General features: G+C 39.0%; 1 protein-coding gene across 1 annotated transcript in view; it reads right to left on the bottom strand.

Annotated features, from left to right (window-relative positions):
- Positions 1–16,212, bottom strand: part of LOC5577164 — a 40,579-nt gene extending 24,367 nt beyond the window's left edge. The window contains exons 1-4 of the mRNA XM_001663201.2: positions 16,013–16,212; positions 15,806–15,957; positions 15,561–15,729; positions 6,634–6,840 (exon numbers count right to left, since the gene is read on the bottom strand). Of these exons, the coding sequence (XP_001663251.1) occupies positions 6,634–6,840; positions 15,561–15,729; positions 15,806–15,957; positions 16,013–16,084 (600 nt within the window). The 5' untranslated portion in view covers positions 16,085–16,212. The remainder of the gene's footprint in view (positions 1–6,633; positions 6,841–15,560; positions 15,730–15,805; positions 15,958–16,012) is intronic.
- Between the last annotated feature and the right edge of the window lie 9,701 nt (positions 16,213–25,913).

The following is a 25,913-nucleotide window of genomic DNA, read 5'->3' as shown; positions in this document are numbered from 1 at the left end:
TGTTAAAATTCAATTAGTTGTTTATCCATACTCCAAAGTGAAAGTGAAGCATTATATTGACAGTTCTGAAACCTAGCTTTCCATATATTGAACTTCATGAATTTTTCAAACCAAGCCATTGAATTCATTCTCAAGGGAATTATTGAAGTATTAGATATAAAATTATTCGGGAGAATTTGCTTGTTTAGGAGTATCATGTATTTATGTATATTCTGAAACTACGTTGAAGTTTCAACCGAACCCAAAATTTTAAAATTGTCCGTGTCCTGAAACTATTTTAATAACGCGTTTAATATTAGTATGAAAATCACTTTTGAATTACCCCCGGCAAATTCTTCTTCGAGCGAGCTGTCATTATGTACATTGAAATGTCTTTGAGCAGTTGAGAGTTGATTTTTTGAACAAGCTTCAAAGCACTGCAAATATTTCATTACTTCTTCTTCTTTTTGGCATTAACGTCCTCACTGGGACAGAACCTGCTTTTCAGCTTAGTGTTCTTAAGAGCACTTCCACAGTTATTAACTCTATGCCCAGGGAAGTCAAGGAAATTTCATCACTAAACAATTTAATTCTTGTAGAAATGTTGCGCGAAATCAGTTTGAACATTTGCTTGAAATTTCCTAATCAGATCTTTATGAAAAACTGGAAAATATTGTTTCAAACAATGTTTTAAAGAAATCTCCGCCTTTGCTTGATTTGAATCTAAATTTCAGTAAAAACGGTTTGAGATTAAAAATTAGCTGAAACAAAGTTCAAAAGATTTTTATATCAGATTTATTGCTAATGAACGCAAAAAATATGTAATGTATAACTTGTTTGTTGTATACTTCAAGACGTTTAGTGCATACTTTCGGACATTTAATCATTAGCCTTTGAATGATTTACCATTAATCAATGATTATTTATAAAAGTAATGATTAAATTGCATCTCCCTAAGGCATCGTCCACAAATTACGTAATGCTCGAAGGGGGAGGGGTAGGCTGTCACCGTATGAGCCTCAAACAAAATTTTGAAAATGTTTATACAAAAAGCATGACGGAGAGAGGAGGGCTTTCCCCGGGGTTCAAAAATTCAAATTTTTAGCGCTATGTAATGAATGGATGCTACTTACACGCCTTATCCTATGCAACGAATGAGCCATAAACACTTTACCCATTATTGAAGAGAACACTTCAAGTTGAAAAGCTTTAAGCATGATTTATTGTTTATAATCATCAAATGTTTAATCAAGATTGACTTAATGCTCTGCTATATTCAGTGGATATCTGCAGGCGATGTTAGATTGCAAACATCAAACGTGAACATAAACAGCGAGGAGCTATTGACAGGAATATCACCTACTAGGGGAAAAGGAATAATTTTTGATCTCGAAAATGTTGCGCCAATTTTCGGAATTTCATACAAAGTATTCACAAATCTTAAAGCTAGTGCTAGGTCGAAATTTGGTGATCTGCCTCTTCATGTAGAATGGTACCACTCACAAGCTTCCAACCGGATCTTCGGATTCGAATCAAATACAACTGAGAAAATGCACCGTCTTATATGAAGGATATATTTAAGGGTCTTTTTAGTCTTATGATAACTTCCGCGGATACCAAGCAAAGCCATGCTATACTCGGTTGGATTTGGAACTTCCTTGGGCATAAACTATCATTGTTCATGTCATAAGATATAAAAATGAAAAATTTATTTTGGAAGGCAATTTTGTAAAATTTGTTTGATTTTGTTCAATGATTGATTGATGATTGATTATATGTTTGACTTATGATAAGGATTATGATTACTGAATAAAATTAGCGATCTTTATGATTATGATTAATGATTAATGATTAAAACATAATATTTCAATGATTATGAATAATGATTAATGATTAACTTTTGATGTTTTGTGATTAATGATTAACATTTTTGATTAATCATAATCATTAATCATTAATCATGATTAAATTTATGATTAATCATTAACGCTCTGATCTATATCTATTGAATTTCCAACTGCTTCGCTGACATCAGGCCTCTAGAACTTCTCGATTTTACATCTTGATCCGTTTCAAATCCAACATCAACAGCAAGTGGATCCAGAAAATTGTTCGTGTTGATCGGTCGCACCGGCCCAACCAATTTAGGGTAATCTTCAGCACTACAATTACGTTTACGATTAAAAAATGCGAGTCCTAAAAGTTTCAAAAGGAACGGTGTCTTGGAATGTCTTGTAAAATTGAAAATAAATATGTCATCGTCCGCAATAACAAAGTAAGCGAGTCCCAAGTAATGGGACTGGTATGCGGGTATACTTGCATTTTGCGAGAAAAAATACTCGGATAGCGAGTCCCATTTGCTCTTATCTTGGATTTGCACGTAAAAAACAATCGCATTAACTAAATTTTAGTTATTGAACAAATTCTTATACATCAATGATAATGTGTTGAGTAATGCCACCAGAATTTTCGACTGCCAGCAGCGGCGTATCGAAAACTTCAACATTTATGTTTAGATGTGTTTTTCTCGATATGATGGTTTTCCTAATGGGACTGTATTGCGAGTATGGGCAGCTGAGCTCTTGAGCGTTTCAGTTTTTCTGATACACTCTAAAGTAAATTAATACAAAATCGAGCGCTTTTGGGGCTAACACATCATGTGTGTAATTTTTTTTATATATATAGAATTTTCGCACTTCTAGCAAAGCTAGAAACTTTCACCTAACCCGGCTATCTGGGGAGCAAATAGGGTTTAGGCTATGTGGTTCTCACTTAACCCGTATAGGCCTGAGTGAAAGAAAAATTACTAAAACTCTCACCGCTCAGCGAATACTTAACGGATTCCAATTATTTTTTGTCAGTATACTCGTACACATATCTAGTTTCTAAAAGTGGTCAAAGATTCTCGGGAATGTTCCTGTGGCCGGAGTTATTGCAATGGATCACTGGGTCAGGTCGGGTGACAAGGGTTTTGTGTTTCTGTGCCCCTGGAGGTAGGCAAATTTCAAGTTACAGATAATTTCCAGAATCGGCTATAATGTGGCCACTATATCGAGGAGTTTTAAGAAAAACGCATCAGCGTAAACCTTCTGTTAATCGATTAAATTGAATAATTATACAAACTGCATTTGATTGATCCTACAAATCACCATTTTCAGGCCCCCGGGATGCCTTAAATTTATGATAAAATGCACAATTTGTATCTTAACATCTGTGTCAAGCTTATGGGAACGCATTTTAGTGAACTATTATGTTCGATCAATACCTTTAGATATTTGAAACGCTTTAATATCTAACAAATCTAGAGCCGGTTAGTCAGGACATTAAGCCGGACTGGTCACATCTGGTACACTTTAAATGGTGCAACACTATTCTTTTATAATGTTGAATATCAGACATTAATGATTAAGGCAAAATAAAATGAATGCCATTGGAAATAAATAATGATAACATGGCATGTCCTAAAAAATCGCATTTTTCTACCCGACTTGACCCAGTGACCCACTGCAATAACTCCGGCTATAGGAATATTCCTGAGTTCCCTCGGTCATTCCTAGAAACTAGATATGTGGGCCAGTATACTGAAAAAAAAAATTTGAATCCGTTAAGTATCCGCTGAGTGGTAAGGGATTTAGTATTTATGCTTTCACTCAGGCCTATACGGGTTAACGGTCTATTACGGTCTCGTCATGCTCTACGGGTGGACCGGTTGGATGCCGAGGTCGGCCTTGCGAATCCAGTCGAGGGGTGACTTCCAGTTCGCAAGCGCCCCGACGACCCAAAGCCGTCGGTTCGTCGTGATCGATGCTTCTCGGCTTAGTTCCCCCCTTAATGAAACTAGGCTACTCCGATGGAGAGTACTCTCATCAACAGACTGACTTATCGAGTGCCGAGGTTAGTTCGACAATTCCGGTAGGCTTCCGGTTCATCAGTGCCCCGACGTCCCGACGTGCTCCCTGTTCACCCAGGCCAAAAGATTCGGGATGAGCCTGTGGGTCCACCTGTTTTACTCGGAGGCATCCCATTCTTGCTGCTACTTAGCCAGCGAACGAATTCTTGCCAACCTCCTTGCGTGCCTAGTTTCTCTTTGCTGATAGCAGTCGATGTCTTCGGATGATGCAGATCATCCCAGCGATTACACATGCCGCCTCCGACGATATAGTCCTATTCGCGCTCACCACTCGCATGGTGATGAGTCGGAACGTGCTGTCTAACTTATCCTGATTCCGCTTGGTCTGTAGCGCCGCGCCCCAGGCTGGCGCACCGTATCTTAGTAGCGATGTTGATACGACAGCCAGAAGACGCCACTTACTGCTTCTAGGACCACCTATGTTGGGCATAAGTCTTGTGAGCGCATTGTTCGCCTTTGCCGCCTTCTCGCATGCATAATCGACGTGACTGTTGAAGTTCAGCCGATTGTCTAGCATTACGCTCAGGTATTTCAGCTTTTGTTGTGATGCTATGGCATGCCCCCGAACAGTGATCTCACCGTGCATGGCTGCTTTGCAGTTACTAACTAGTAGCACCTCCGTCTTGTGGTGGGCTATCTTTAGCCAGCATTTCTACTTCCTCCTGCGTCTCGCCTATTACCGTTAGGACAATCTCGACCCCCTTGGGTAGGAGCGATTGGACCCCGTCGTACATCGCATTCCACAGCGTTGGTCCCAGTATGGAAACTTGTGGGACTTCAGCCGTTATTCTTAACTCCTTCGGGCCGGCGTCGGTTTCGTACCTCAGTATACGGTTTTGGAAGTAGCTCCTCAAAATCTAGCACAAGTAGTCGGGAACCCGCATTCTGTGCAGCGCAGTGGCAATGGCCTCCCAGCTGGCGCTGTCTTCTCATCTATCGTGACCACGGCGCAGTAACGATCTCCTCTACGCTTTTGTTTCAAAGCTTTCTCGGCCCTCTCGAGCACTGTCCGAATTGCGTCCACCGTCAACCTTCCTTTCCGTAATCCAAACTGCCTTTCTGATAGCCTGTGCTCACTCTCTGTGTATTTCATCACCCTGCTGAGGATAACCCGTTCCAAGAGTTTACCGAGGGTATTCAGTATTACTCGGTAGACATTCCCCCAAGGATTAGCATCAGCTGCTCGGCACAGCTCTATGAAGCAGTGTGACTTGCTCAGCTTAATCTCTCGGTTGGAAGCCGTTCTGGCTTGCTGGAACACAATTTTTGCTTTTCTCGGACTGCCTCGTGCCTCGCTCTCTGATGTCGTCACCTCGCTTTAAGACAAGTGGCGCGAAGAGTGCAGAGTGCCTCGTTCCATCAGTATACGAGACGCCGGTTGTTTGATGGCCTCCGTTTTCTTGGCATTGTTTTGTCACACGCCCTGACCATAGTCCTTGTCAGCTCCACCGCATCGAGATCCAGGATATCGCTGTCTACGCGAAGTGCTCCGACGAAAAGGTCATTGTTGAAGGCCTTCGTCTTCCACTGCTGTACGATAGTTGTGCTTCACAGCTGGAGATCTAGCTTTGTCAGGGCCTCCAGCAGGCTGTAACCCCTGGCATTGGATAACCCTGCTACCCCACTCCACTGCCCATGCATTGAAGTCTCCTCCAATTAGTACTGGCTTCCGACCGACAAGCTCATCGGTTAATTCCTCTAACATCCGCCTGAATTCGTCGATCGTCCACCTCGGAGGAGCGTAGCGGAAATTACACGTCTGATGTGTTCTAGAAAAGCTCAATTTTGCAAATGGCCTTGTTTCAGTATCTGTTTCTGACCATGCATACATGTACGCTTTTATTCGTGTAAAAAATATCAAATTTTGTTTGAATTCAGTTGTGGAACAAAATAAAATGAGGTATATTTTTGTTTGTTCTGAACCATAATTAATTACATTTTTGTTTGTATTGTTTGTTTCAATTTTGTTAAGTGCAGTAGAAATTGTGCTATAATTTTTGTTTTTTTTTTTAAATGCCCAAACAGAGTAACAAAATCTGTTACAACTCTGTTATAATCCAATGGTCGGGTAGCACTTATATTCCAGCGGAACAAAAATAACCTTTTCGCGTATCGCAATCAATTTATATGTTTCCAGTCAATTTTAAGCTGCTGAATCCGTTTCCACAATCAGAAATGTTCCAGCACGTCACAATTTTGGAGATTATAAAATTTGAATGAAATACTGATTGCATTGGTGTCATAATCAAATTAAAATTATTTCAATCCATTGAGAATGCAAAATAGGACGTAAACATTTTTTGAGACATGGTTTGATGGAAATTGAAGGATTTAAAAGAATTTTTTACACAATTGCAGACTTCATACAACATTAGTAGATTCTTTTATATGGCCAGATACAATAATTTCATAAATTGACAAAAAGTACCTTATTGATTATAAAGGAATTATCAACTTAGGACCTAAAAACTGGTTTCTGTTGTAAATTTAGCACATAAATCTACATACAAACATTAATATCTCAAAAAATTAGACTTCTATGACGTTTTCAAAAACGACAATAGATTCAGCGATCCAATTTAAGTAAATAGTGGTGTTTTGAAACTTGAGTCTTGAGATATTTTGAAACTTTTTCCGCTGTGTAATATGCGGTTATTTTAATTATTTTACCAATATATAGTATTCGTTTGTCAAGTTTCCCTACTCGGGAAATGCAACAGCAGACACTGCGAATGAATACTCACCCCGACAGAGTTGTTATAAATGTTTATGAAACAGTTTTCATTAACTTTGTTGTTAGTTGGCGCCGTTGTTGTCGTTGTCTGGTGTTGTTGCGATGTGGCTGCGGCTGCCAGGGCGGGTTGTGGGTTCGATCGTGGCTGTTGGTCCAGCTCTATCCAGTGAACCGAGCTCGTATTCTTGTTGGCCAGTGGCAGCAGCGAGCGGTCAAGCTTATCACGCGCAAGTGGAACCATTTCGCAAAACGGCGAACCATCGGCCAGTTAATGTCCAGCGCACCCGGAAAGAGAGGTTATTCGATCGTTGGCAGCATGTGGAGTGGAATGGAGAAAAAAGTTTATTAAATTTATTAAAATTAATTTCTGTCCTACTCGGTTCACGTTGCTCCACAGCTGGCACCAACCAACCGAGCTGTTGTGCTACTAATGTGAACAGAGCTCGTCCTTGCAGCGGTTTGACCCGTGCGGTAATGAATGATGTGCTAATATTATCAATTTCGCGTTTGTGGATGTTTGTGATTCCATAAATGACACATGGCGAGGATATAATTTCTGCAAGTTTAGGGACGGTGTGGTATGATAAATGTGAATGCAATAGGGATCAATTTTCTTAGATCATAGGATGTTAATCTGCGAGCAATGATTTTCTCTCGTGAATATTCCAGCAATTTACAATAGGAAGGAATTGATGCAAAGCGAAATACTTCCTAAGAATATCAAAATTTCAGTAGAAAACAACGTACGATACCGACGTGTTACATTTCTAATGTACCATCAATTTCCAAACCAAAATTATTTATACTCACAATCCAATAAACATTAAAATTATTTTGAAAAACTTGCCTATCAACCCGTCGGAAAAACGTCCCAAGCTCCGTATCCCCCGCTATTCTAAAACCCCACTCGCGATACGAATGAGCGAAAATGAGAAGATCAAAAGGTTTAGACCTTGCGATGCTGTTTCCGACTCGTTCGGGGGATAGAAGATCGGGTTCTTGGTGCTTGTGTCTCGTGGAATTCTGACGGGCTTGGTAAAGATAGAGATACAAAAAAGTAGTTGGTGTGCATAGAAGTTAGAATGTAAACCCAATTAAAACCCAATTGGCCGCAAAGAAGTTTAAGTGAACGAAGTGGAATAAATAGTTACCCGGTAGTGTCCAGCGTAATTGAGAAGTGGGAGGGACCACGTGAAAAGGCCCTGAAGGTGTGACCGCGTGTACCGTGTCCCGAAATAAGCCCGACATTAGCCAGTTACCGGGGTCCCGAAATAGCCCAAAAATAGCCAGTGTTCCGGGGTTACGAAAGAAGCTACGAAATTCTAAAAGCAAATCCCTAAACCCGGAATTAGTGTGGGAATGGTGCGGCGAGGCCCGCTGAAATATAGGGTAACTCGGTGTTATACGCCCCACCCGGGCAATACGCCCCTCCTCGATATTTAACGAACCAGATTCGATATGAAATTGAAAATGACTGAGAATCCTTACAATTCATGAGACTGTCTCACTATGAAAATTTGACAGTTATAACGCGCAGCAAAACAGAGATAATGCAAAAAGTATCAAAAGTCGAATTTCGATGTAATTTTTCACGCAGTGTTTTTAAGTATTTTTTGAGTCAAATACCACAACATCAAAGCAACCAATTATAAAACGTAGACTCTTGGACTAATGAACGAATATCATTAGTTAGAATGACCAAAAAGAGTGGAAATTCACTGAAATATTCGTTTTCCAACAACTTCTCATCCCTGGGCAATATGCCCCATCACGGGCCGGATGATATGCCCCACTCTTCATGCCATCTATTCCCGAGCAAGCTCTTTAGCAGTTTTTCAGCGTGCATAAGCAGCTGACAGTCCTGGGGCATATAACCCCTGTGTTGTGGGGCATACTGTCCATTTGTCATGGGGCGTACTATCCGTTTGTTGTGGGGCATATTATACTGATACTGGGGCATATTGCCCAGGCTCTTTTTGAAGTGCGTGATTCAGATGATTGTAAAAAAGATGTTATTTTCAGATAATTAAATAGATGTTGCGGAAAAGCTTACATTTTTTTAACAACTAGTAAGATAATGGTCCTATTGAAGTGCTTTTTTCATTAGAGATAGTGCTTTTGACCGAGATATATCCATTTTTGCTTAAGGGGGGGCATATTATACCGAGTTACCCTAGTGTCCGCGCGGTGGAGGGGTGTGAACGAAAGCCTTTAGCCTTGGCAAACCCCTAACTTATAGACACCTGCCACGGTATAATCTGGAATGATTCAGATGTGTTTCCAATGATTATGGACGAGAAGAATGGTGCGTGGGCATTGATGATACAGCAGGGATTAGAGCTATTTGACGGGTGAACATTCGGCGATTGAAAGGTGAAAGCAGCACTAAGATGAACACCACGCGTACCTTATTTTGATGGACCGGATAATTGTCAGAATTTAGGATGAGTGAGATGAGATTTTTTTTAATTTCCTCAAACCCGAGTTAAGTACCGTAAACCGGGGGCAAATTGATCACTGGGGTGAATTTGATGGTGTTAATAATAATGTTGGAAATGACGGTACTAAACAATCCGCTGGTGCTAAGACTGCATTCAAACTTTGAGTATCAAAAATGTTGTGTAAGCTTCAGTATGAACTGCTGAACTCATTTTTGAATCGTACAGCACTACAAGAATAGTTTTTTGCTCATAAAACCGTTTTTTGTTGAATAACGTGCTTATTTCAAGGGAAATTGCATACATTTAGGCGTATTATGCAGATTTACATAGTTTAACTTTGCAATAAAATGTATATCATCATGAGTTGTAAGAATTTTAACATCATTTTCAGATTCAGGAGACCCATTTCGACCCGAACTGTAAGGCCGTCTTCAGTGTCGTGTACTAGACTAAAGTACTAAATACTCTCTATAGCGCATTTGAAAAGCAATGACTTAATCTTATTTCGCAGGTATTTTCATTAAATCTTTTCTTGAATTTTGTTTACAAAATTTTATCCTCAAGTTGTGACATGTTTTTAAACACGCTGAAAAACATTGCTAATTTTCTCAGCAATGGATTGACCAAAAATTTTTAACTATTGCATTTAAATTATTGCAATCGTAATATTATATTCTTTGAAGAGTCATCGTGCAAAAGTTCGGGCTCATCTCTTAGTATGATTTATGTATCGTGCAAAAGTTTGGGTTTACCTACGAAACATGCAATTTTTTTTGGTCGTATCTCCGCCGTTTTCAACTAAAAAAAATAATATAAGATATCGGTTCTAATGCCGCATTAATTCCAAATTTTGGTCGATCCATTGCTGAAATATTTTTTTGGTGTGCTTTTTGAAAAATGTTGCGATTTTTGGTAAAAATTTAGTACACAAAATTCATTAAATGTTTTTGTCAAAATACCGACTAAGTAAGATCAACTCATTGGCTTTTGAATACACAGTAGTGGAACGCTTTGATGTGTAACCACAGAGATATGGACAAACACATTTGTATGTTTTTGATGCAGTGAACCCAAACTTTTGCACGAGAGTGTATTCCACAAAACAGATCGAGGATTTGTTGGCTGTCGAGACAAATGTCGGGCTATTTACATAGTCTTCAAGGCAATTTATTCTCGACTGAACAACGGGCTAAGTTACTCGTCTTGAATCATTTTCAATTGGGAAGCGTCAGAAAGATTCTCATGTACCAGCTTTTCAGAATTGCGAGATCAGCCTATGTTCCCTATTGTGAAAACAAAAGTTTTTTTTAATAAAGTTTCTTCAAAAAAAAAAAAAAATCTAGGATGAGTTTCTTTAACATTTCCCAGTAATAAATCGAAAATTTTCCCAGACATCCCTCCAAAAGTCCAAGCATTCGTCCAAGTATTTGTCTAACATTTCCATTAATGACACTTCAAAGAATTTTTAAACAATTTGCATGAAATATTTCCTTTTGAACTTAACCCATAATTAGTCGGTGTAAAGTCAGACTGCTCCAAGTGCTTCTTCGTGATTTTTTTTACACCGATCAATTCTTCCAACAAATGTTTCGAGGATTCTATCAAAGTATTTTCAGGATCAATTCACTATTTTTAATTGTGTTTTATAAAAAAATATCCGATGCTTTTCTTGAGATACCATCAAAATTTGTTTGCCATGTTGCTCCTGATGATTCTTCTACGATTCTGCCATAATCTATTCTATGAAATAATTTCAGAGTAAAACATTGCCATCTGAGGAATTCATTTGGAGAGTATGAAATTAGAATTGCTTTAGAATTAATCTAGAAATTCTATCAGTAAATACTCCAAGGATTATTCAAAAAATCTTGTCAGAAAATTCTTATCCTGACGTAACTTATTTTTTGAACCCGAAAGGCGATACAGTCATGAATTCGTTTGAGTAATTTTCTCTGCTTGGCACAACATCCCCACTGGGACAGAGTCTGTTTATCAGCTAATGTTTACTGTTTTAACTTACGGCTTCGGCCCCATTCGACTATTATCGGCAACCAAATTTCAAACGCCAAATACACTATATTTTTCTATCAAAACACATCAGTGGAAACATTCAGATGATTCTTTGTTCTGCCTACTTCCCGCTTGCGAGATTTCCGAGACTAAAAAAAATATATCGCCGGAGATGTCATCAATTCAAATGAGCACGCCTCAAAATGCGACTGATTTGGACCTGCCGAAGAGATTCACCAGCAGTTGTTATGGGAAAGTTGCCGAAGAGAGTGAGGCTGCCGACAATAGTCACACTGACAAGGGATGTTCGCAGCGTTGTAAAAACGTTTCCAAAAGCATTTTGACAAGTCTGTCGGTGTGAATCGATAGAGAATTAAGCAACGCATAAATGTAAATAGACAAACACGGAATTTGTCTGCTAATGTCCGAGAAAATTACAAAAGAAGCACTGCATCGGCTTAAGCTGCCGAGAATACGTAAGTTCCCCCGCTTAAAATCAATAAAATAGTTATTTTTGTTTTCGTGCAAAAGTTTGCGGTCACCCCTAAGTATGATGTATGTAATGTGCACAAGTTTCGGTTCACCTTCGACGCATGACAATCATTTTTGTTTATGTCTATGCCGTTTTTTGCACAGTTTTTGCACGATTTTTGCACGAACTACTTTATTATAATTAAATAGTATTAAAATTTTTCTCTAAAATTTCGCAAGTGCTTAAATAATGTAAGCTTACAAAAAACTAATGGAAATATTGTATTTTATTATTTTATATTTTTTTGCATTAAACTTTATATACTTAACTTTAACTTTCATGGAAGTGATCAATATGGTTAAGAATAATTTGAAGATTCTTATTGTACCATCAGAACCTTATTTATGTTGACAAATAAAATCAAAAGGGGCCCAGATAGCCGTAGCGGTAATCGCGCAGCTATTCAGCAAGACCAAGCTGAGGGTCGTGGGTTCGAATCCCACCGGTCAAGGATCTTTTCGGGTTGGAAATTTTCTCGACTTCCCAGGGCATAGAGTATCTTCGTACCTGCCACACGATATACGCATGCAAAAATGGTCATTGGCATAGTAAGCTCTCAGTTAATAACTGTGGAAGTGCTCATAAGAACACTTAGCTGAGAAGCAGGCTCTGTCCCAGTAGAGACGTAACGCCAGAAAGAAGAAGAAGAACATCAATATATTAAAAAACGACCAAAAAATGTTCATAGAAAAACTTTTTTATTAAAAATTTTCCAACATGAAACATTGTCCCAAACATCTGTTTCCTATCAAGAATCTATGGTGAAAAATGAAAAAAACAATGTGAAATGCAAAAGTAAAACTAAGATTTAAAGAAACAAAATATTTTTTCAGTGTATATTTTTTTCTTGTAATTCAAACAGTTCACTACAACTTTTTTACACAACATATTTTTTTTAATTAACAGATTCTGAGTTAGAACTTTTCAAATAAGTTGCATACAAAACTTATAGCCCATTTTAAAAAGTCATTATTGAGTCAAAATGATCGATTTTTCAATGGAAAACACTTATTGTACCATACCAAAATCTTGTGCAGAATTTAATCCAAATCAAAGATTACTGAGCACGATTTTTATTTTTTTTTTCGGACCCATTCTGGATGGGATTCCTCAGCTCCATTCCATTTCGATGAGATTTCATCAATTTATTTTGGATGACTAATAAAAATCGATATAAGTATGCAGTCAGAGTGGACCAAGTTCTTTTAACCATAACACAAGCCATAACATTGAAAACGATCAGCTCACAGAAGAATGCAAGAAAATACAAAGCATTCCAAATAATATGTCAGATTTTAAGATATCGAAGAATCATTCACAAAAAAATCTAAAATATTATATAATTCGATGTATTTCATTTTGATTTGTTGCGATTTATCATCATCGTAGGTGATCAGATATTGCACCCATTTCTGTGCAGACAGAGTCAAAAAATAAAAAAATGATTGATTATTGCATTTTTAAGTCAATTACAGAGTCCGATAGAAGTTTTTGGTAGTTATATGGTTTCTGTATGGAATATTCTAGGAATCGCTCATCTGACCAGTATGTTTTTGTTGGTAGACTTTTACTTGATCCACTCTGAACGTATATTTAAATATTTCTGGCGTTCAAGGTCCTGACTCAAAAAAACTTTAGTTTTCTAGCTGTCGTATTGTCGCCGATTTTGACTATGAAGATATGGATTCAAAGAGAATTTACGATATGCCATCGAAGGACGTTGGTAATCTGTTTATCTCGAAAATATGAAATCTATTTAGTCCAACCAAACATTAAACGATTGTTGTTTTCCAAGAACTTGTTCAATTAGAGTGAACCAAATCACAGAACGATGTTCTTCAGTTCATGGTTATCACTTCACATTATATTGTTTGAAATTGAAACTAACACAAAAATGTGTGGAAACATTGAACCAAAATTTGAACTATTTAAAAAAATGCACAGAATTAGACAAGTCAACTTTTTTTTCAATATATGAAAAATTTCGCTTGGTCTACCTTGACTTAACGCCGACCAATTCATAAGAGAACCTAAGAAGGAATAGTTTAAAAATGCATCAAAGAAATTCCTTAAGAATATCTAAATCTCTTGATTATTCTGACAATTTTTAAAATAAATTTGTGGAAGGATATTATAATTCATGTTTTGCTATGTAATTTAGGCAATGTCTGAAAGTGTCCTAGGCGTAATTGTTGGAAAAATAATTTGAAAATCTAAATGATTGGAACAATCTATTACATGTCAGTAGGTGTTTTAGATATTCTATTAGAATTACTCAGGAAATTTAGTTTCTAGAAGACTTAAGAAGGAAAATTGCAGGAATTTCTGGCAAAATCTTAAAGAGAACTTTCGATGGATTTCTCAGAAGTACCTACCTTAGAGTTCATTTATTGCGTGTCAGGTTGCGTTTCATGAATAATTTTCAGACAAGAGATTTTAGGAAGATTTTTGTTGCAATTATACAAATATGCATAGTAAAATCCTAGAACAATTATCAAAACAAATTTGTACACTTGTACAAAATGTTCAGCAAAATTGATCAGCAGATTAAGGGCAAACATACGGTGGTCATTGAAATCCGCATCAGGCGCCGCTAGTGGGCATCGAAATTTTGTTTTGCGGTTATCTCAGGATCTTGACCACTAAGAAAGATGGCGTCTTTGGCAAAGTTGCCAGTAGCTCAAGGACTATCATTGTTTGAGCTATAGAATTCGAGATTTTGCCGAAGCTTTTCAGTAGCTTAAGATCTATAATTAATCCACCAAAGAGAATTGAGCATGAAACATTTATTTTCGACTCTCACTAATGCCGTCTGGGGGCAAAATATTGAATTGCATGGCTTGAACAACGATAACCCTTGACTTACTGGACAAGTTTGACAAAGGCGTCATTTTTCTAAGTGGTCAGGAACCTGAGGTATTTGTAAAATAAAAGTTTTATGCTCACTTGCGGCAGAATCTCGAACCTCTTGGCTAGAGAAAACAATTTTCCGGAGATGCCATCTCTCAAGATGGCCAGGATCCAGAGATATCCGCAAAACAAAAGTTTCATGCACACTTACACTGCCTGGTGGCGGAATTTCACTTGAGCAGTGTTGCCAGTTACGACAAAATTTTGAATCCTTCATGAAAAGTTGGATCACAATTGAAGAGTGTTCCTATGTTGCTAAGCATTCTATTTTTCTATTCCGCTACAGTTTTATTGTTATGATTTTTACTAAATTCTTCTTGAACAGTGATGCCAGCCACATCAACATTTGTGCTTCGGCCGACTGTATGGCATGCAACACTTCCTTCAACTTTGGTGAACATTCGGTATCGTTATCTTTAAAATTTATTGCTCTCTTCATATAAAACACCCAATTATTTGGCTCTTGTTTATAACAAACGAGCAGTATACCCATCTATTATCAGAATATGAAAGGCCATTTTGGAAAGCTTAAAATTTGTCGAATATATCGGATCAGTATTTCCGCATCCAGATGTTGTATTTTCAAAAACATGATTAAAATTCTGATTTTTTTACGACCGATTCTTTTCACGACCCTCCTGTAACGGTCGTAAAAATTGGATGGGGTGTACAATAATATCTCGAGAAATAACTGAAAATGAAAAAAATATATATCGCGAGAAACTCAATAAAAAAATTTAGGAGGTATTTCTTAAAATCCTGATCTCTAGATATATTGAAGTGTACTTCCACAATATTCTGTAGAAAAAATATCTGAATTCCTGTTTGAGCATTTTAAGATAAGATTTTTCAGATGAATATCAATAAAACATTGACTGTTGGCAAGTCCGAAAGATTTTCGAAGTTCTCTGCAACCGCAATACACCAATTTTGGTTGAGGGTAAAATTGATCTTATCGTACGAGATTAACACTCTTTTGCTTAACCAAATAATTGAAATTTTACATCAAAATTTACAACACAATACATTTTAAATAATTCCTACCTTGAGTAAAGCGATGTCATTTTCTCCTGTCGATGCATCGAACTTTCCGTTGGGTATCACGGAAACCACATTACGCCTAAGGCTGCCTCTCGCTTCATCTCCGTAGTCGGTTTCATTCAAGCTGATATTTCCGGCAAGGATAAATATCTCTCCGGAAGTAATGAATCGGCTGAAACATGTTTGATGGGAGTTTAAACAGATACGCTACAATGGGTTGCTTGGAAAAGAAAACATTTTCAACTAACCTCTGTCCGGTTTGGGTGTCTTGTACAAACAAGCAGCTGGCGGTGGTTAAAATGAACTTGTCTCTGATGATTACTCCGTTGCAAATTTGTTTTGAAATGCTGTTCACTGTAATGGACCCAATGACGGCGGGAACGTTTGACCGAATCGACACCTAACATTTTATTAAGCTAGAGAAATTGCATCTATAAGTCTATTTTAGTACATACCAGATACGGGGCAATCACTTGCGCTTCGAGTAATGGTAGCATAATTAATACGGTACAAAATGTAAGCCACATGATAATAAGATTTGTTATTTCCGTGAAGTTGGATTAAATGTAGGTAGAGAACTGTATGTTTTTATCTTGAATAAAGACGCTTTGCAGCCAAATATCACAGCTCTAATGAGCACTCGTACTCGAAAGCACCGTTATATGGTTGCAATGATAAAGAAGCTTATCTCTTCTTTGCGTTTAAATACAGTGTGCAGCAAGTTCAACAATAAATATGAATAAACAGGATCAGATAATCGCAATGAGATGAATTTATCTGGATTGGAGTGACTAAGTGAATACATTTGTTGGATATATTTATCCAAATCAATTTTTTCATATCCAACCTTAAATGTGGCACGCTATGTCTGAACCAGACGATTATAAAAATCGGATGTACATCGCATTTTTTCTCGCTAGAGCTCAGTATTTGGGTATTAAGTTATTAAAATATTCCATTGGTGGGATTTTTGTTTTGTTTTCATTTTTAAGCTATTTTTCATACTAAAACTTATGAAAATAGTTTTTTCGGCGCATTTCAGTCCATACAAAATGTATGGAAAAAATTTCATCGATAGAATATTTTAAACCTATTTATTATGAACCTACTTTGATACCTTGATGGCTACAGCGTAGCGTAATGCCATTGCCGGGTGTATTGTAGAGCTCCATCTTCGTTGGTCTTGGGCGAACCTTCTCCAGTTGCCACCGAACGTTAAGGGTCGCCAGGTCCTCTTCCACTGAGTACAACCAGCGTATTCGTGGTCTTCCCCGGAGCCGCCGACCTCTACCTGGTTCCCTGCTGAATATTATTTTTGCAATTATTTTTTCCGACATTCGCACTAAGTGACCAGTCCACTGAAGTCTGCCATATTTTACACGCTTATAATATTCGCATCTTTGTACACTTGATACAACTCGTGATCCATGCGTCTCACACCATTTTCGAGTTTCCCACCGAGTATTGTCCCCAGCACTTTACGATCGAAAACACCGAAAGCTTTCCGGGCTGCCTCTTCCAACGTCTACGCTTCGTGTCCGTAGAAAGCCACCGGAAGAATCAATGTTTTATACAGGGTAAATTTTGTTTCCGTTTGAAAGCTGCGGTACCTAAGCTGATTACATAGTCCTTAAAGAAACCCAGATAGCCGTAGCGGTAAACGCGCAGCTATTCAGCAAGACCAAGCTGAGGGTCGTGGGTTCGAAGCCCACCAGTCGAGGATCTTTTCGGGTTAAAAATATTCTCGATTCCCAGGGCATAAAGTATCATCGTATCTGCCAAACGATATACAAATGCAAAAATAGTCAATTGGCAAAGAAAGCTCGCAGTTAATAACTGTGGAAGTGCTCATAAGAACACTAAGCTGAGAAGAAGGCTTTGTCCCAGTAGGGACGTGACGCCAGAAAAAAAGATGAAGAAGAAGAAAGAAGTAGTTCTTAAAAGGCCATATTCGCAGCTGCAACACGTCTTTTCACTTCGCGGGAAACGTCGTTGTCACATGTCACAACTGTTTCAAGGAAAACAAATTCTTCAACAACTTCATATACATTCCCACCAAACACTACCACTGCACCTACACCACCAAGCTTGGCTCTATCTCTACCTGCAGCAATGTACTTCCATTTGGTAGAATTAATGGTCAGGCCTATCCTCGTTGTCTCCATCTTCTTCCACTAACCAGCGATCGATTCCAATTAGGTCTATATCGTCTGCAAAGCCAACGAGCATGTGCGACTTTGTGATAATAGTGCTGTTTCTCTGCACGCCAGGTTTCCTAATAGCACCCTCGAGTGCAACATCAGTAAATTCGAAAGTGCGTCTCCCTGCTTCAATCCGTGTAACGTCACGAACGAGGTTGACACCTCGTCTGCAATCCGAACAGTTGATTTCGAACCATCCAGCGTAGCACGTATCAGCCTAATTAGTTTCACCGGAAAACCATGATCAGACATTATCTGCCACAGCTCATTTCTTTTCACTGAGTCGTACGCCGCCTTGAAATCAATAAACAGATGGTGAGTCTGCAAGTTATACATTTTGGCCTTTTAATATTCTTGAAAAATCATGTCCACGGTCCACTCAAAGAGTTGTATAAAATTCAAAATTCAATGATTCTGCTTCAAACTTTGGATGTAAACCACCAATATGATAAGGAAGTCTGGAAAAATATTATCGTTCGGAGAAATCAATTTTGATTTTTGAGGTTTTAACTGCCTTAGAACCATAGTGCACTGGTACGGTATTGTGCCACGCACCGTTGACCGTTGCATAGAATCTCCGCATATCATTCCGGTTTATGCTTTCTTGAGCCTCAGATACCACACTTTCTTCGTGCTGCCTTTTCTTTCTGCGGTGGATTCGCTTTTCCTCGGCTCTCGCTGCCCTGTACCACTTTCTGTTCTGTCGGGTATCGGCCACAAGCCCCGTCTTCAGATGAGTGATGCCCAATACTCTTGTAAGCTCACGAAATAGGTCGGACTCAAATTGCCGACCAAGATTGGTAGTGACTCGGATGGGTACTCCGAATCGTGCTACCCAACCACTAATGATGGCTCGAGCTTCGGTGGGTGCAGTCATATTGGAAATAGGAGAACATCTGGCCAACGAGAGAATTTATCTATTAGTGTTAAGCAGTATACAAACCCGTCAGATGGTGGTAAGGGTCCGATGTGTACATGAGCGAATCTCTCGATCGGGGTGTTGATTTGCAGTATAGGTGATCTGTAGTGTCTGTGTACCTTCGATTTTTGGCACGGGATGCAATGTGTGACGAATTGCTTGCAAACCCGCCTGAGGGACGGCCAGACGAACGATCAGCAGCTAGACGAACTGTTACTCGGACTCCAGGGTGTGAGATGTTGTGTTGGCTTGAGATGATCGAGGCACGAAATTCAAAGGTCAAAGGTGATTTGAGTGCCTTGAGTATTAATCCGCTGCCTTGTGGTGGTGATTTCAAATACTGCTCTAACTCGGGATCGTCGTTTTGCCATGCGGTCGAAATCGATAGTGGTGGTGATTTATCTAATTCGGGTTAACATATCAGCAACCTTGTACGCTTCGCCGGGAACGTGGCGAATATCGATTGTAAACTCGCTGATGATGCCATTACTGTGTTGGTGTTGCTCGGTCTGAGCGTTACTGGAAAGTAGTAATGAGAGGCTTGTGGTATGTATAGATACAGGATTCTCTGGCAGTTATCAAATCTTTGAAGTATTTGACTGCTTCATACATAGCCAAAAGTTCGCGGTCGTATGTACTGGCTTTTTGTTTGGCATCGCTCAGTTTGCGTGAGAAAAATGCCAGTGGTTGTAGGCCGCGTTCATCGAGCTGGTGGAGCACGGTGCCTATTGCAGTTCCAGAGGCATCCACTTCGAGAGCTAGTTTTGCTTCGGAAGATAGATGTGCAAGAAGAGCTGCATGTGCAAGAACATTTTTGTATTGTTTTTTTTTTTTTTTTTTTTTTTTTTTTTTTTTTTTTTTTTTTTTTTTTTTTTTTTTTTTTTTTTTTTTTATTGTGAAATAATAAGTACAGTTCGCAATTGGATTACATGGTAGCTTAAATCTACAGCTTAAACATAACGCCTGCTCTAAGTTTCCATTTAACAAATGTTTAAATAACGTCCAAAATTCTTATCAAAAACTTTTCGATTGTTCCATCGTAATTCTCTAAGCTGTCGTTTAAACACAAATAGACTGGGCTCTGGCCCTGCCAAATTAAACGAAATCACTCGCACCGTCAACCATAATGCAGCTTTTTGTTTCTGCGATCTCAAACATACTCTTTGTGAAAGGAAATTTTCTAAATCAGATACGTCCGTTTTCATTCGCGTCCGAATGATCTCACTACACCATTGCCATACTCGCTTAGCATTTGGGCACATTTTAAGTCTGTGGGACACGTCATCTACGGCCCCGCATTTTCCACACAAGCTTGCATTTCTTCGAACATTGTAGGCTGAAAGTTTTTCTCCTGTAGGGATCAAATTGTTCACAAAACAAAACATCTTTGATCGGTCATTGAGCGTAATAAAATTATAATTAATATTCTCCCACAAAGTTGCCCAATCAATGTTAATTTTCTCTTCAATCTTCGGAATACAGTTGTTCATGTCAACGAAATAGTCATAAAAACGCTTTGTTGAGTTTAAATCTGTTCTCGCTTTTAAGGAAACTGCATTTGATATCCACTCTCTTGCGTTCTTCGTCAGCCTTTGCGATGTACTTAAATCAAGTAAATATTTCTCTTCAAAAAAGCATCCTTCAGCATCTTCATTGTAAAGCAAATTTTTCATGAAAAGTGCTTTCATTTTTGCTTCTGGATCAATCAACCTTAATCCGCCTTTCAAATAATCTAGATACAATTGATTGCGTTCTACCCTAAAAATCGACCCGTTCCAGATAAAATTTCCACAATGTTTCTTAATTTCTGCTATGTGTCGATTCAGAGGTGGAAAAATTTGCGCAACATACCAAATCTTTGACAAAATGAAGGTATTTAGTACTACACATCTTTCAAAGAGATTTAAATTCCTTATTTTATGTTTTTGCATTGTACTTTTAATGTTGATTATCATAGAATCGTAATTAGCTACAACTGTCTGATTCCAAGTTTTATAAAACTTTACTCCTAAAATTTTGATACTGTCTACTTCCTTGATTTTTTGTGGTCCTAACTGAGCTTTATTAATACGCATAAATGAAGATTTATTAAAGTTTATTTTTATTCTCGCATATTTTGAATAACACTCAAATATATTCAAAAGTAAATCAAACTCTTGCTCACTTCGCACTATCACATTAAAATCATCTGCAAAAACTATAACTGTTATGAATTTATCATATACTAAAAACCCCTGCAAATTTTCAGCAATTGTCCTGACTAGAGGCTCTAAGTAAAGCACAAATAAAACCATGCTCAAAGGACAACCTTGTCTCACCGACCTCGTTATCCTGAAAGCATTCGTTAAAAAACCATTCACCAATACACGAGAGGATGCAATCTCATAGAGATTTTTAACACAATTGATCAAAATTGGAGGGAAACCAAATTTCTCCAGGATTTTCCACAAGTACTCATGGTCTACTCTATCAAAGGCTTTGTTCAAATCTATGCTTACTAAACACCCCTTGAATCTTTTGTTTTCGCAAGATTTTGTAAATATCCTTCTTAGATCCTTCAGGTTATCAATACACGATTTTTTGGGGAGACACGCTGTCTGACCAATTCGAACTAATTTATGTAGCTTGCTTTTAATCCTTTCTGCCAAAACTTTTGTGAACAATTTATAATCGCAATTAAGCATAGAAATTGGTCGATAGTCATCTAACGACAAACTATTACTTTTGCCTTTCGGTATCAACGTAATCACTCCATCAGAAAAACCTTTCGGAGGCAAAAAGGCGCCAGAGAGATAAGCGTTGAAAATCTCTAAAATATCATTTTTCATAACCTCGAAGTTTTGCAGGTAAAACTCATAGGTTAATCCATCAGGCCCTGGGGATTTTTTCTTTTTCTAACACTTTCTTCAATTCATCTATGGTGATCGGGGTTACAAGCTGTTCTCTATCTTCATCATCTAAGCAATTTGTAAGGAAGTTTAATGGGTCATTTCTCTCTTCTGGATCCGAAACGGTTTCTTTCTTGAATTGATTTGAAAAATGTTCAAAAACCATTTTTCTAAGCCTTGTTGAATCACTGACCACAACGTTATCTTCTTTCAACTTTAAAATACTGCTTTGTTCTTGACGTTTAATCTGCGCGGCTATTTGAAAAATATTCATGATTTCACCTTGAAGTACATTTTGAGCGCTATAAGTGCTGCCTAAATGGTTCAATCTTTCTGTCTCAATTTCCATTATTCTAGATTTCATCACTTTTATATCTAAGTACGTATTCTCACCCTTATTTTTCTTTTCCATGTATTCCCTAATTTTACAATAAAAATAATGTTTCTCATCCGTTATTCTAGTTATCAGCTCCCAGTTTTTTGATTTGTAAAATTGTTTGCACTTAGTTTTGAAAACATCATTCCACCATTTACTTTTATCGATATTATAAACTTGTCGTAACTTCCACGTATCGCACTCTTTAGAAAATTGTTCCAAGACTTGTTCGTCCTTCAGAATAGTGGGATTTATTTTCCAATATCCTCTTCCCCGACTGACAATCATTTCTCTATTCACTTTAATCTTCATGATTATACCACAGTGATCAGAAAAGGGAAGTACTTCCGTTTTAAAATCAAGGATGTTATCGCAAAACTTTCGTGGAACATAGAATCGGTCCAGTCGGGAGGCTGAACTCATTCTATGGAAAGTGAATTGATTCTGTTTAAGCTCGCAGGCTACATCTTTCCATTTAAAAGCTTCCACCAACTGTCGAAGACCAGTGCAGTAATTTTTCGATTCACCCACGCAATCGGAACTATTGATAATACAATTAAAATCCCCTCCCACAATGTTCACAGAAACGTTAGCCTTTGCCAAATGTGTTGTGAGATCATTCAGAAATAAATTATCTCTCTCTTTTCTACGGTTTGCCCCGGAAAAAGCGTACACATTCACAAAGTTCATGTTCTCAATCACTATAGATGTAATTCTTCCATTCAAGCTGAATAGAGGTTGACCAGTATCAAATGAATTTCGCACTAATATAGCAGTCCCAGATTCCCCCTCATTCAAATTGACAAACGGTATGAAAAATGGAACAAAAGAAAAGTTCGAGTAACATACTTCTTGCAAGAAGACAATATCTAAATCGTTGTTGAAAATAAAATCTTTTAAAAGACATTTGTTCACTAAATTTGAGCTACTGTTTAAATTAACGCTCGCTACCCTAATTATATGATTCATCATGAAGTTTCTAAACTCTTCCCTAGCTGAAACCAAAAAATTAACTCATACAGATATAAGCGCTCAGCATCAATCAAAACTACTTCATTTTTCTGATACCTAAACACTATCAACATCGTTGCTTAAGCAATCTAATGCCGCAGACCCACCTTCGACCACAGTAATAGGCTTCTCACTACCACTAATTTTTCGCTGTTTCGACTTGCTACGCGTGATACGATCAAGGGACTCACTTAAAGTGCCTGACTTGTTCCCTGGCTGAGTGTATCGCTCTCGATGAACTTTATTCGAAGCAGATTCATCCGAATCCGAAGTACCCTCTTTATTTGTACCCGACCGCTGTTGCTTACGTCCTCTTTTGCCCGTGACCTTGGTGAAATCGCTCTCTGCTACTACCATATCGACGTTCGACTCGACATTGTCTACGCCTCGCTCTGCTAGCCCCATTGTTACTGGAATACTCTCACTACCGTTGTCTGGGGCTGTTTGACCTTCATCTACACTGCTATTCTCCCTCCCCTCTGCTTTCTCCTCACCACCGAGTTCACTTTGCTCTGATTGCAGCTGAGCTGTATTCAATCGTTTCGGCAGACCTTGACCGAGTTTGATCATCCCTTCGCTATCGGTATTACCTTGTTTAGACTGGTGCTGTCTCACCCACCTTTCTCCGCCCTTCAGAATTCCACTGTAAGACGTACCCTGGTGTTCTCGCAATCGATCGTTGACCGATTTCTTTTCGGGACACTCCGCTTTCAAGTGCTCCTTACTACCGCACATGTAACACTTGTTGATGATACCTTCACACGAAACTCGGGCACGCATATTTCTGATGTAAATCGTGGCTGGTATTTCTACCCCTTCTCGCAACTCCAAATACACTCCACGAACCGAGGTCCAAATAGGAAACCCCGTTTCCTCCCCATACTTCTCGCGTACCATCCGGACAATCTTCCCGAACCTCTGCATTACAACCGAAATCTCCTTATCATCTATCTCCGGCGGCAGATTGAAAAGTCTGATGTATCGCACTATGGCGTTCGCTGATGATAACCTAACTTCAGTGCTGTCATATTTATTATATTCGAAAAGCATTTTTCCCGGTAGATCACTCAACGTGTTACGCATGTCTTCCTCCTTCTTGAACTTTATGATAATTGACGTTTCGTTTTTATCCTTGTACATCGACAGTAATTTGTCACTGTTTAGCTTCATCTTCGACTTCATAAACTTGAAGATCTCACTATCGGCTGGTTCTGGTACACCACGCTCAAACCTGACTCGCAGGGAGTTAGCTCTTAACTCTGTATCCGCCATTTTTCTCGCTTTAGTACCCACTATCGCACTTTTATCACATGTGGCTTCAGCTCTGCTGAGAACCGACTCACAACCGACACACAGGATTTGATTTCTTTTTCTGCTCTATCTATCGCACGTCTGTACAGCTCGAAATCCAAGCGCGAACTGAGGACATTTTTGTATTGTTCGAAGGCTTGACTGGTGGATTCGTCCCACTCTAACGGTATACCGTCGTTTTTCACATTCCCATGGATCATATTTTGCAGGATTCGCTGGTGCTCTGCGGCATGCTGGATGAATCTCCTGTAGAAGTTGATGGTGCCTAGGAAACGTTTCATCTGTTTGGCAGTGCTTTGACGAGGAAAATTTAACATTGCTTCGACTTTCTTCGGGGTTGATCGTATGCCGTCGGCGGTTATCAGGTGGCCCACAAATTCCACGCTCGGCAATCCGATCTGGCACTTGCTGGGTTTAATTACTAGACCGTTTTCACGCAGCCGTTGGAAAACTCTGTGAATGTGCTGTTTGTGTTCTTCTTCGTCCTTTGAGGCAACAATGAAGTCGTCCACATATGGGAAGACAAAGTCAAGATCGCCTAGGATCTCGTGAAGGTGTCTCTGCAAGGTTTGGCCGGAATTTCGTAGGCCGTCATGAATTGGAATTCAAAAAGGCCAAAAGGGGTTGTAATTGCTGTTTTGGGGATGTCCTCCGGCGTGACAGGGATCTGATGGTACGCGCGTTGCAGGTCGATACACGAAAAAATCTTCTTACCGTGTAGAACCGTAGAAAAGTCCTGGATGTGCGGATTAGGGTAACGATCGGGAACAGTGATAGCATTCAGTGCCCGATAATCTCCGCAGGGTCTTCACTTCCCGTTGCTATTTCGAACCATGTGCAAAGGGCTGGCCCAGCAGCTTTGTGAGGGCTGGTAAATCCCTTGCTCCATCAGGAATTTAAATTCGGCTTTGGCTTCGTTCAATTAGTTTATCGGAAGTTTTCGGGGACGGCAAACAACTGGCGGGCCTGTAGTGATGATGTGGTGGAGAGTTTTCGTTTGTGTTGGTTGACGACGCATGTTCAACACAGTTATGTCTTGAAATTCCTTCAATATTGCGGCATAATGATTGTCCACGTTGAAAGTGGAGATGGGAATTGATTTGGAATCTGCTTTGATGGTGTTGATACACAAGCGCGTGGTGTTATCCACTAGTTTACCGTTTCGCAGATCCACAAACAAATCATAGTGCTTGAGAAAATCTGCACCTATTATTGGCGACTTCACATCGGCGATCGTGAAAATCCACTCGAAGGGGCGACGGAGGCCATTGTTAATGGTGAGGCGTTTAGTTCCATAGGTGGTGATCGGGCTTCCATTTGCAGAGCTGTCTCGATTTAACAGGGTGGAACTTTTCTCTAGGCGAGGGAGGAATCACGGAAATGTTCGCACCGGTGTCGATGAGGAAGGACTGGGTCGATTTTTGGTCGTGAACGTGGATGCGACGTATATGCGAGGGGTGGTTCAAATCAAAGCTGGGTTCTTCAGGGATAGATGATTCAAACAGGGGTTTGGGCTTTTCTGTGCAATCAGGGGATCGCATGCACTTTATTTTTTTCTTGGCGAACATACACAGGATTTTTTCCGTCATAAAAAATACAGGCAACATTTGGGTTATCGCCTTTTTGTTTCTCGCATTTCTTGGCCTGGGC

This window comes from Aedes aegypti, chromosome 2 (genome assembly GCF_002204515.2).
Source record: "Aedes aegypti strain LVP_AGWG chromosome 2, AaegL5.0 Primary Assembly, whole genome shotgun sequence".
NCBI classification, from domain to species: Eukaryota; Metazoa; Arthropoda; class Insecta; order Diptera; family Culicidae; genus Aedes; species Aedes aegypti.
Note: the sequence above shows the minus strand (reverse complement) of the source record. Positions and strands in the feature narration are given on the sequence as shown.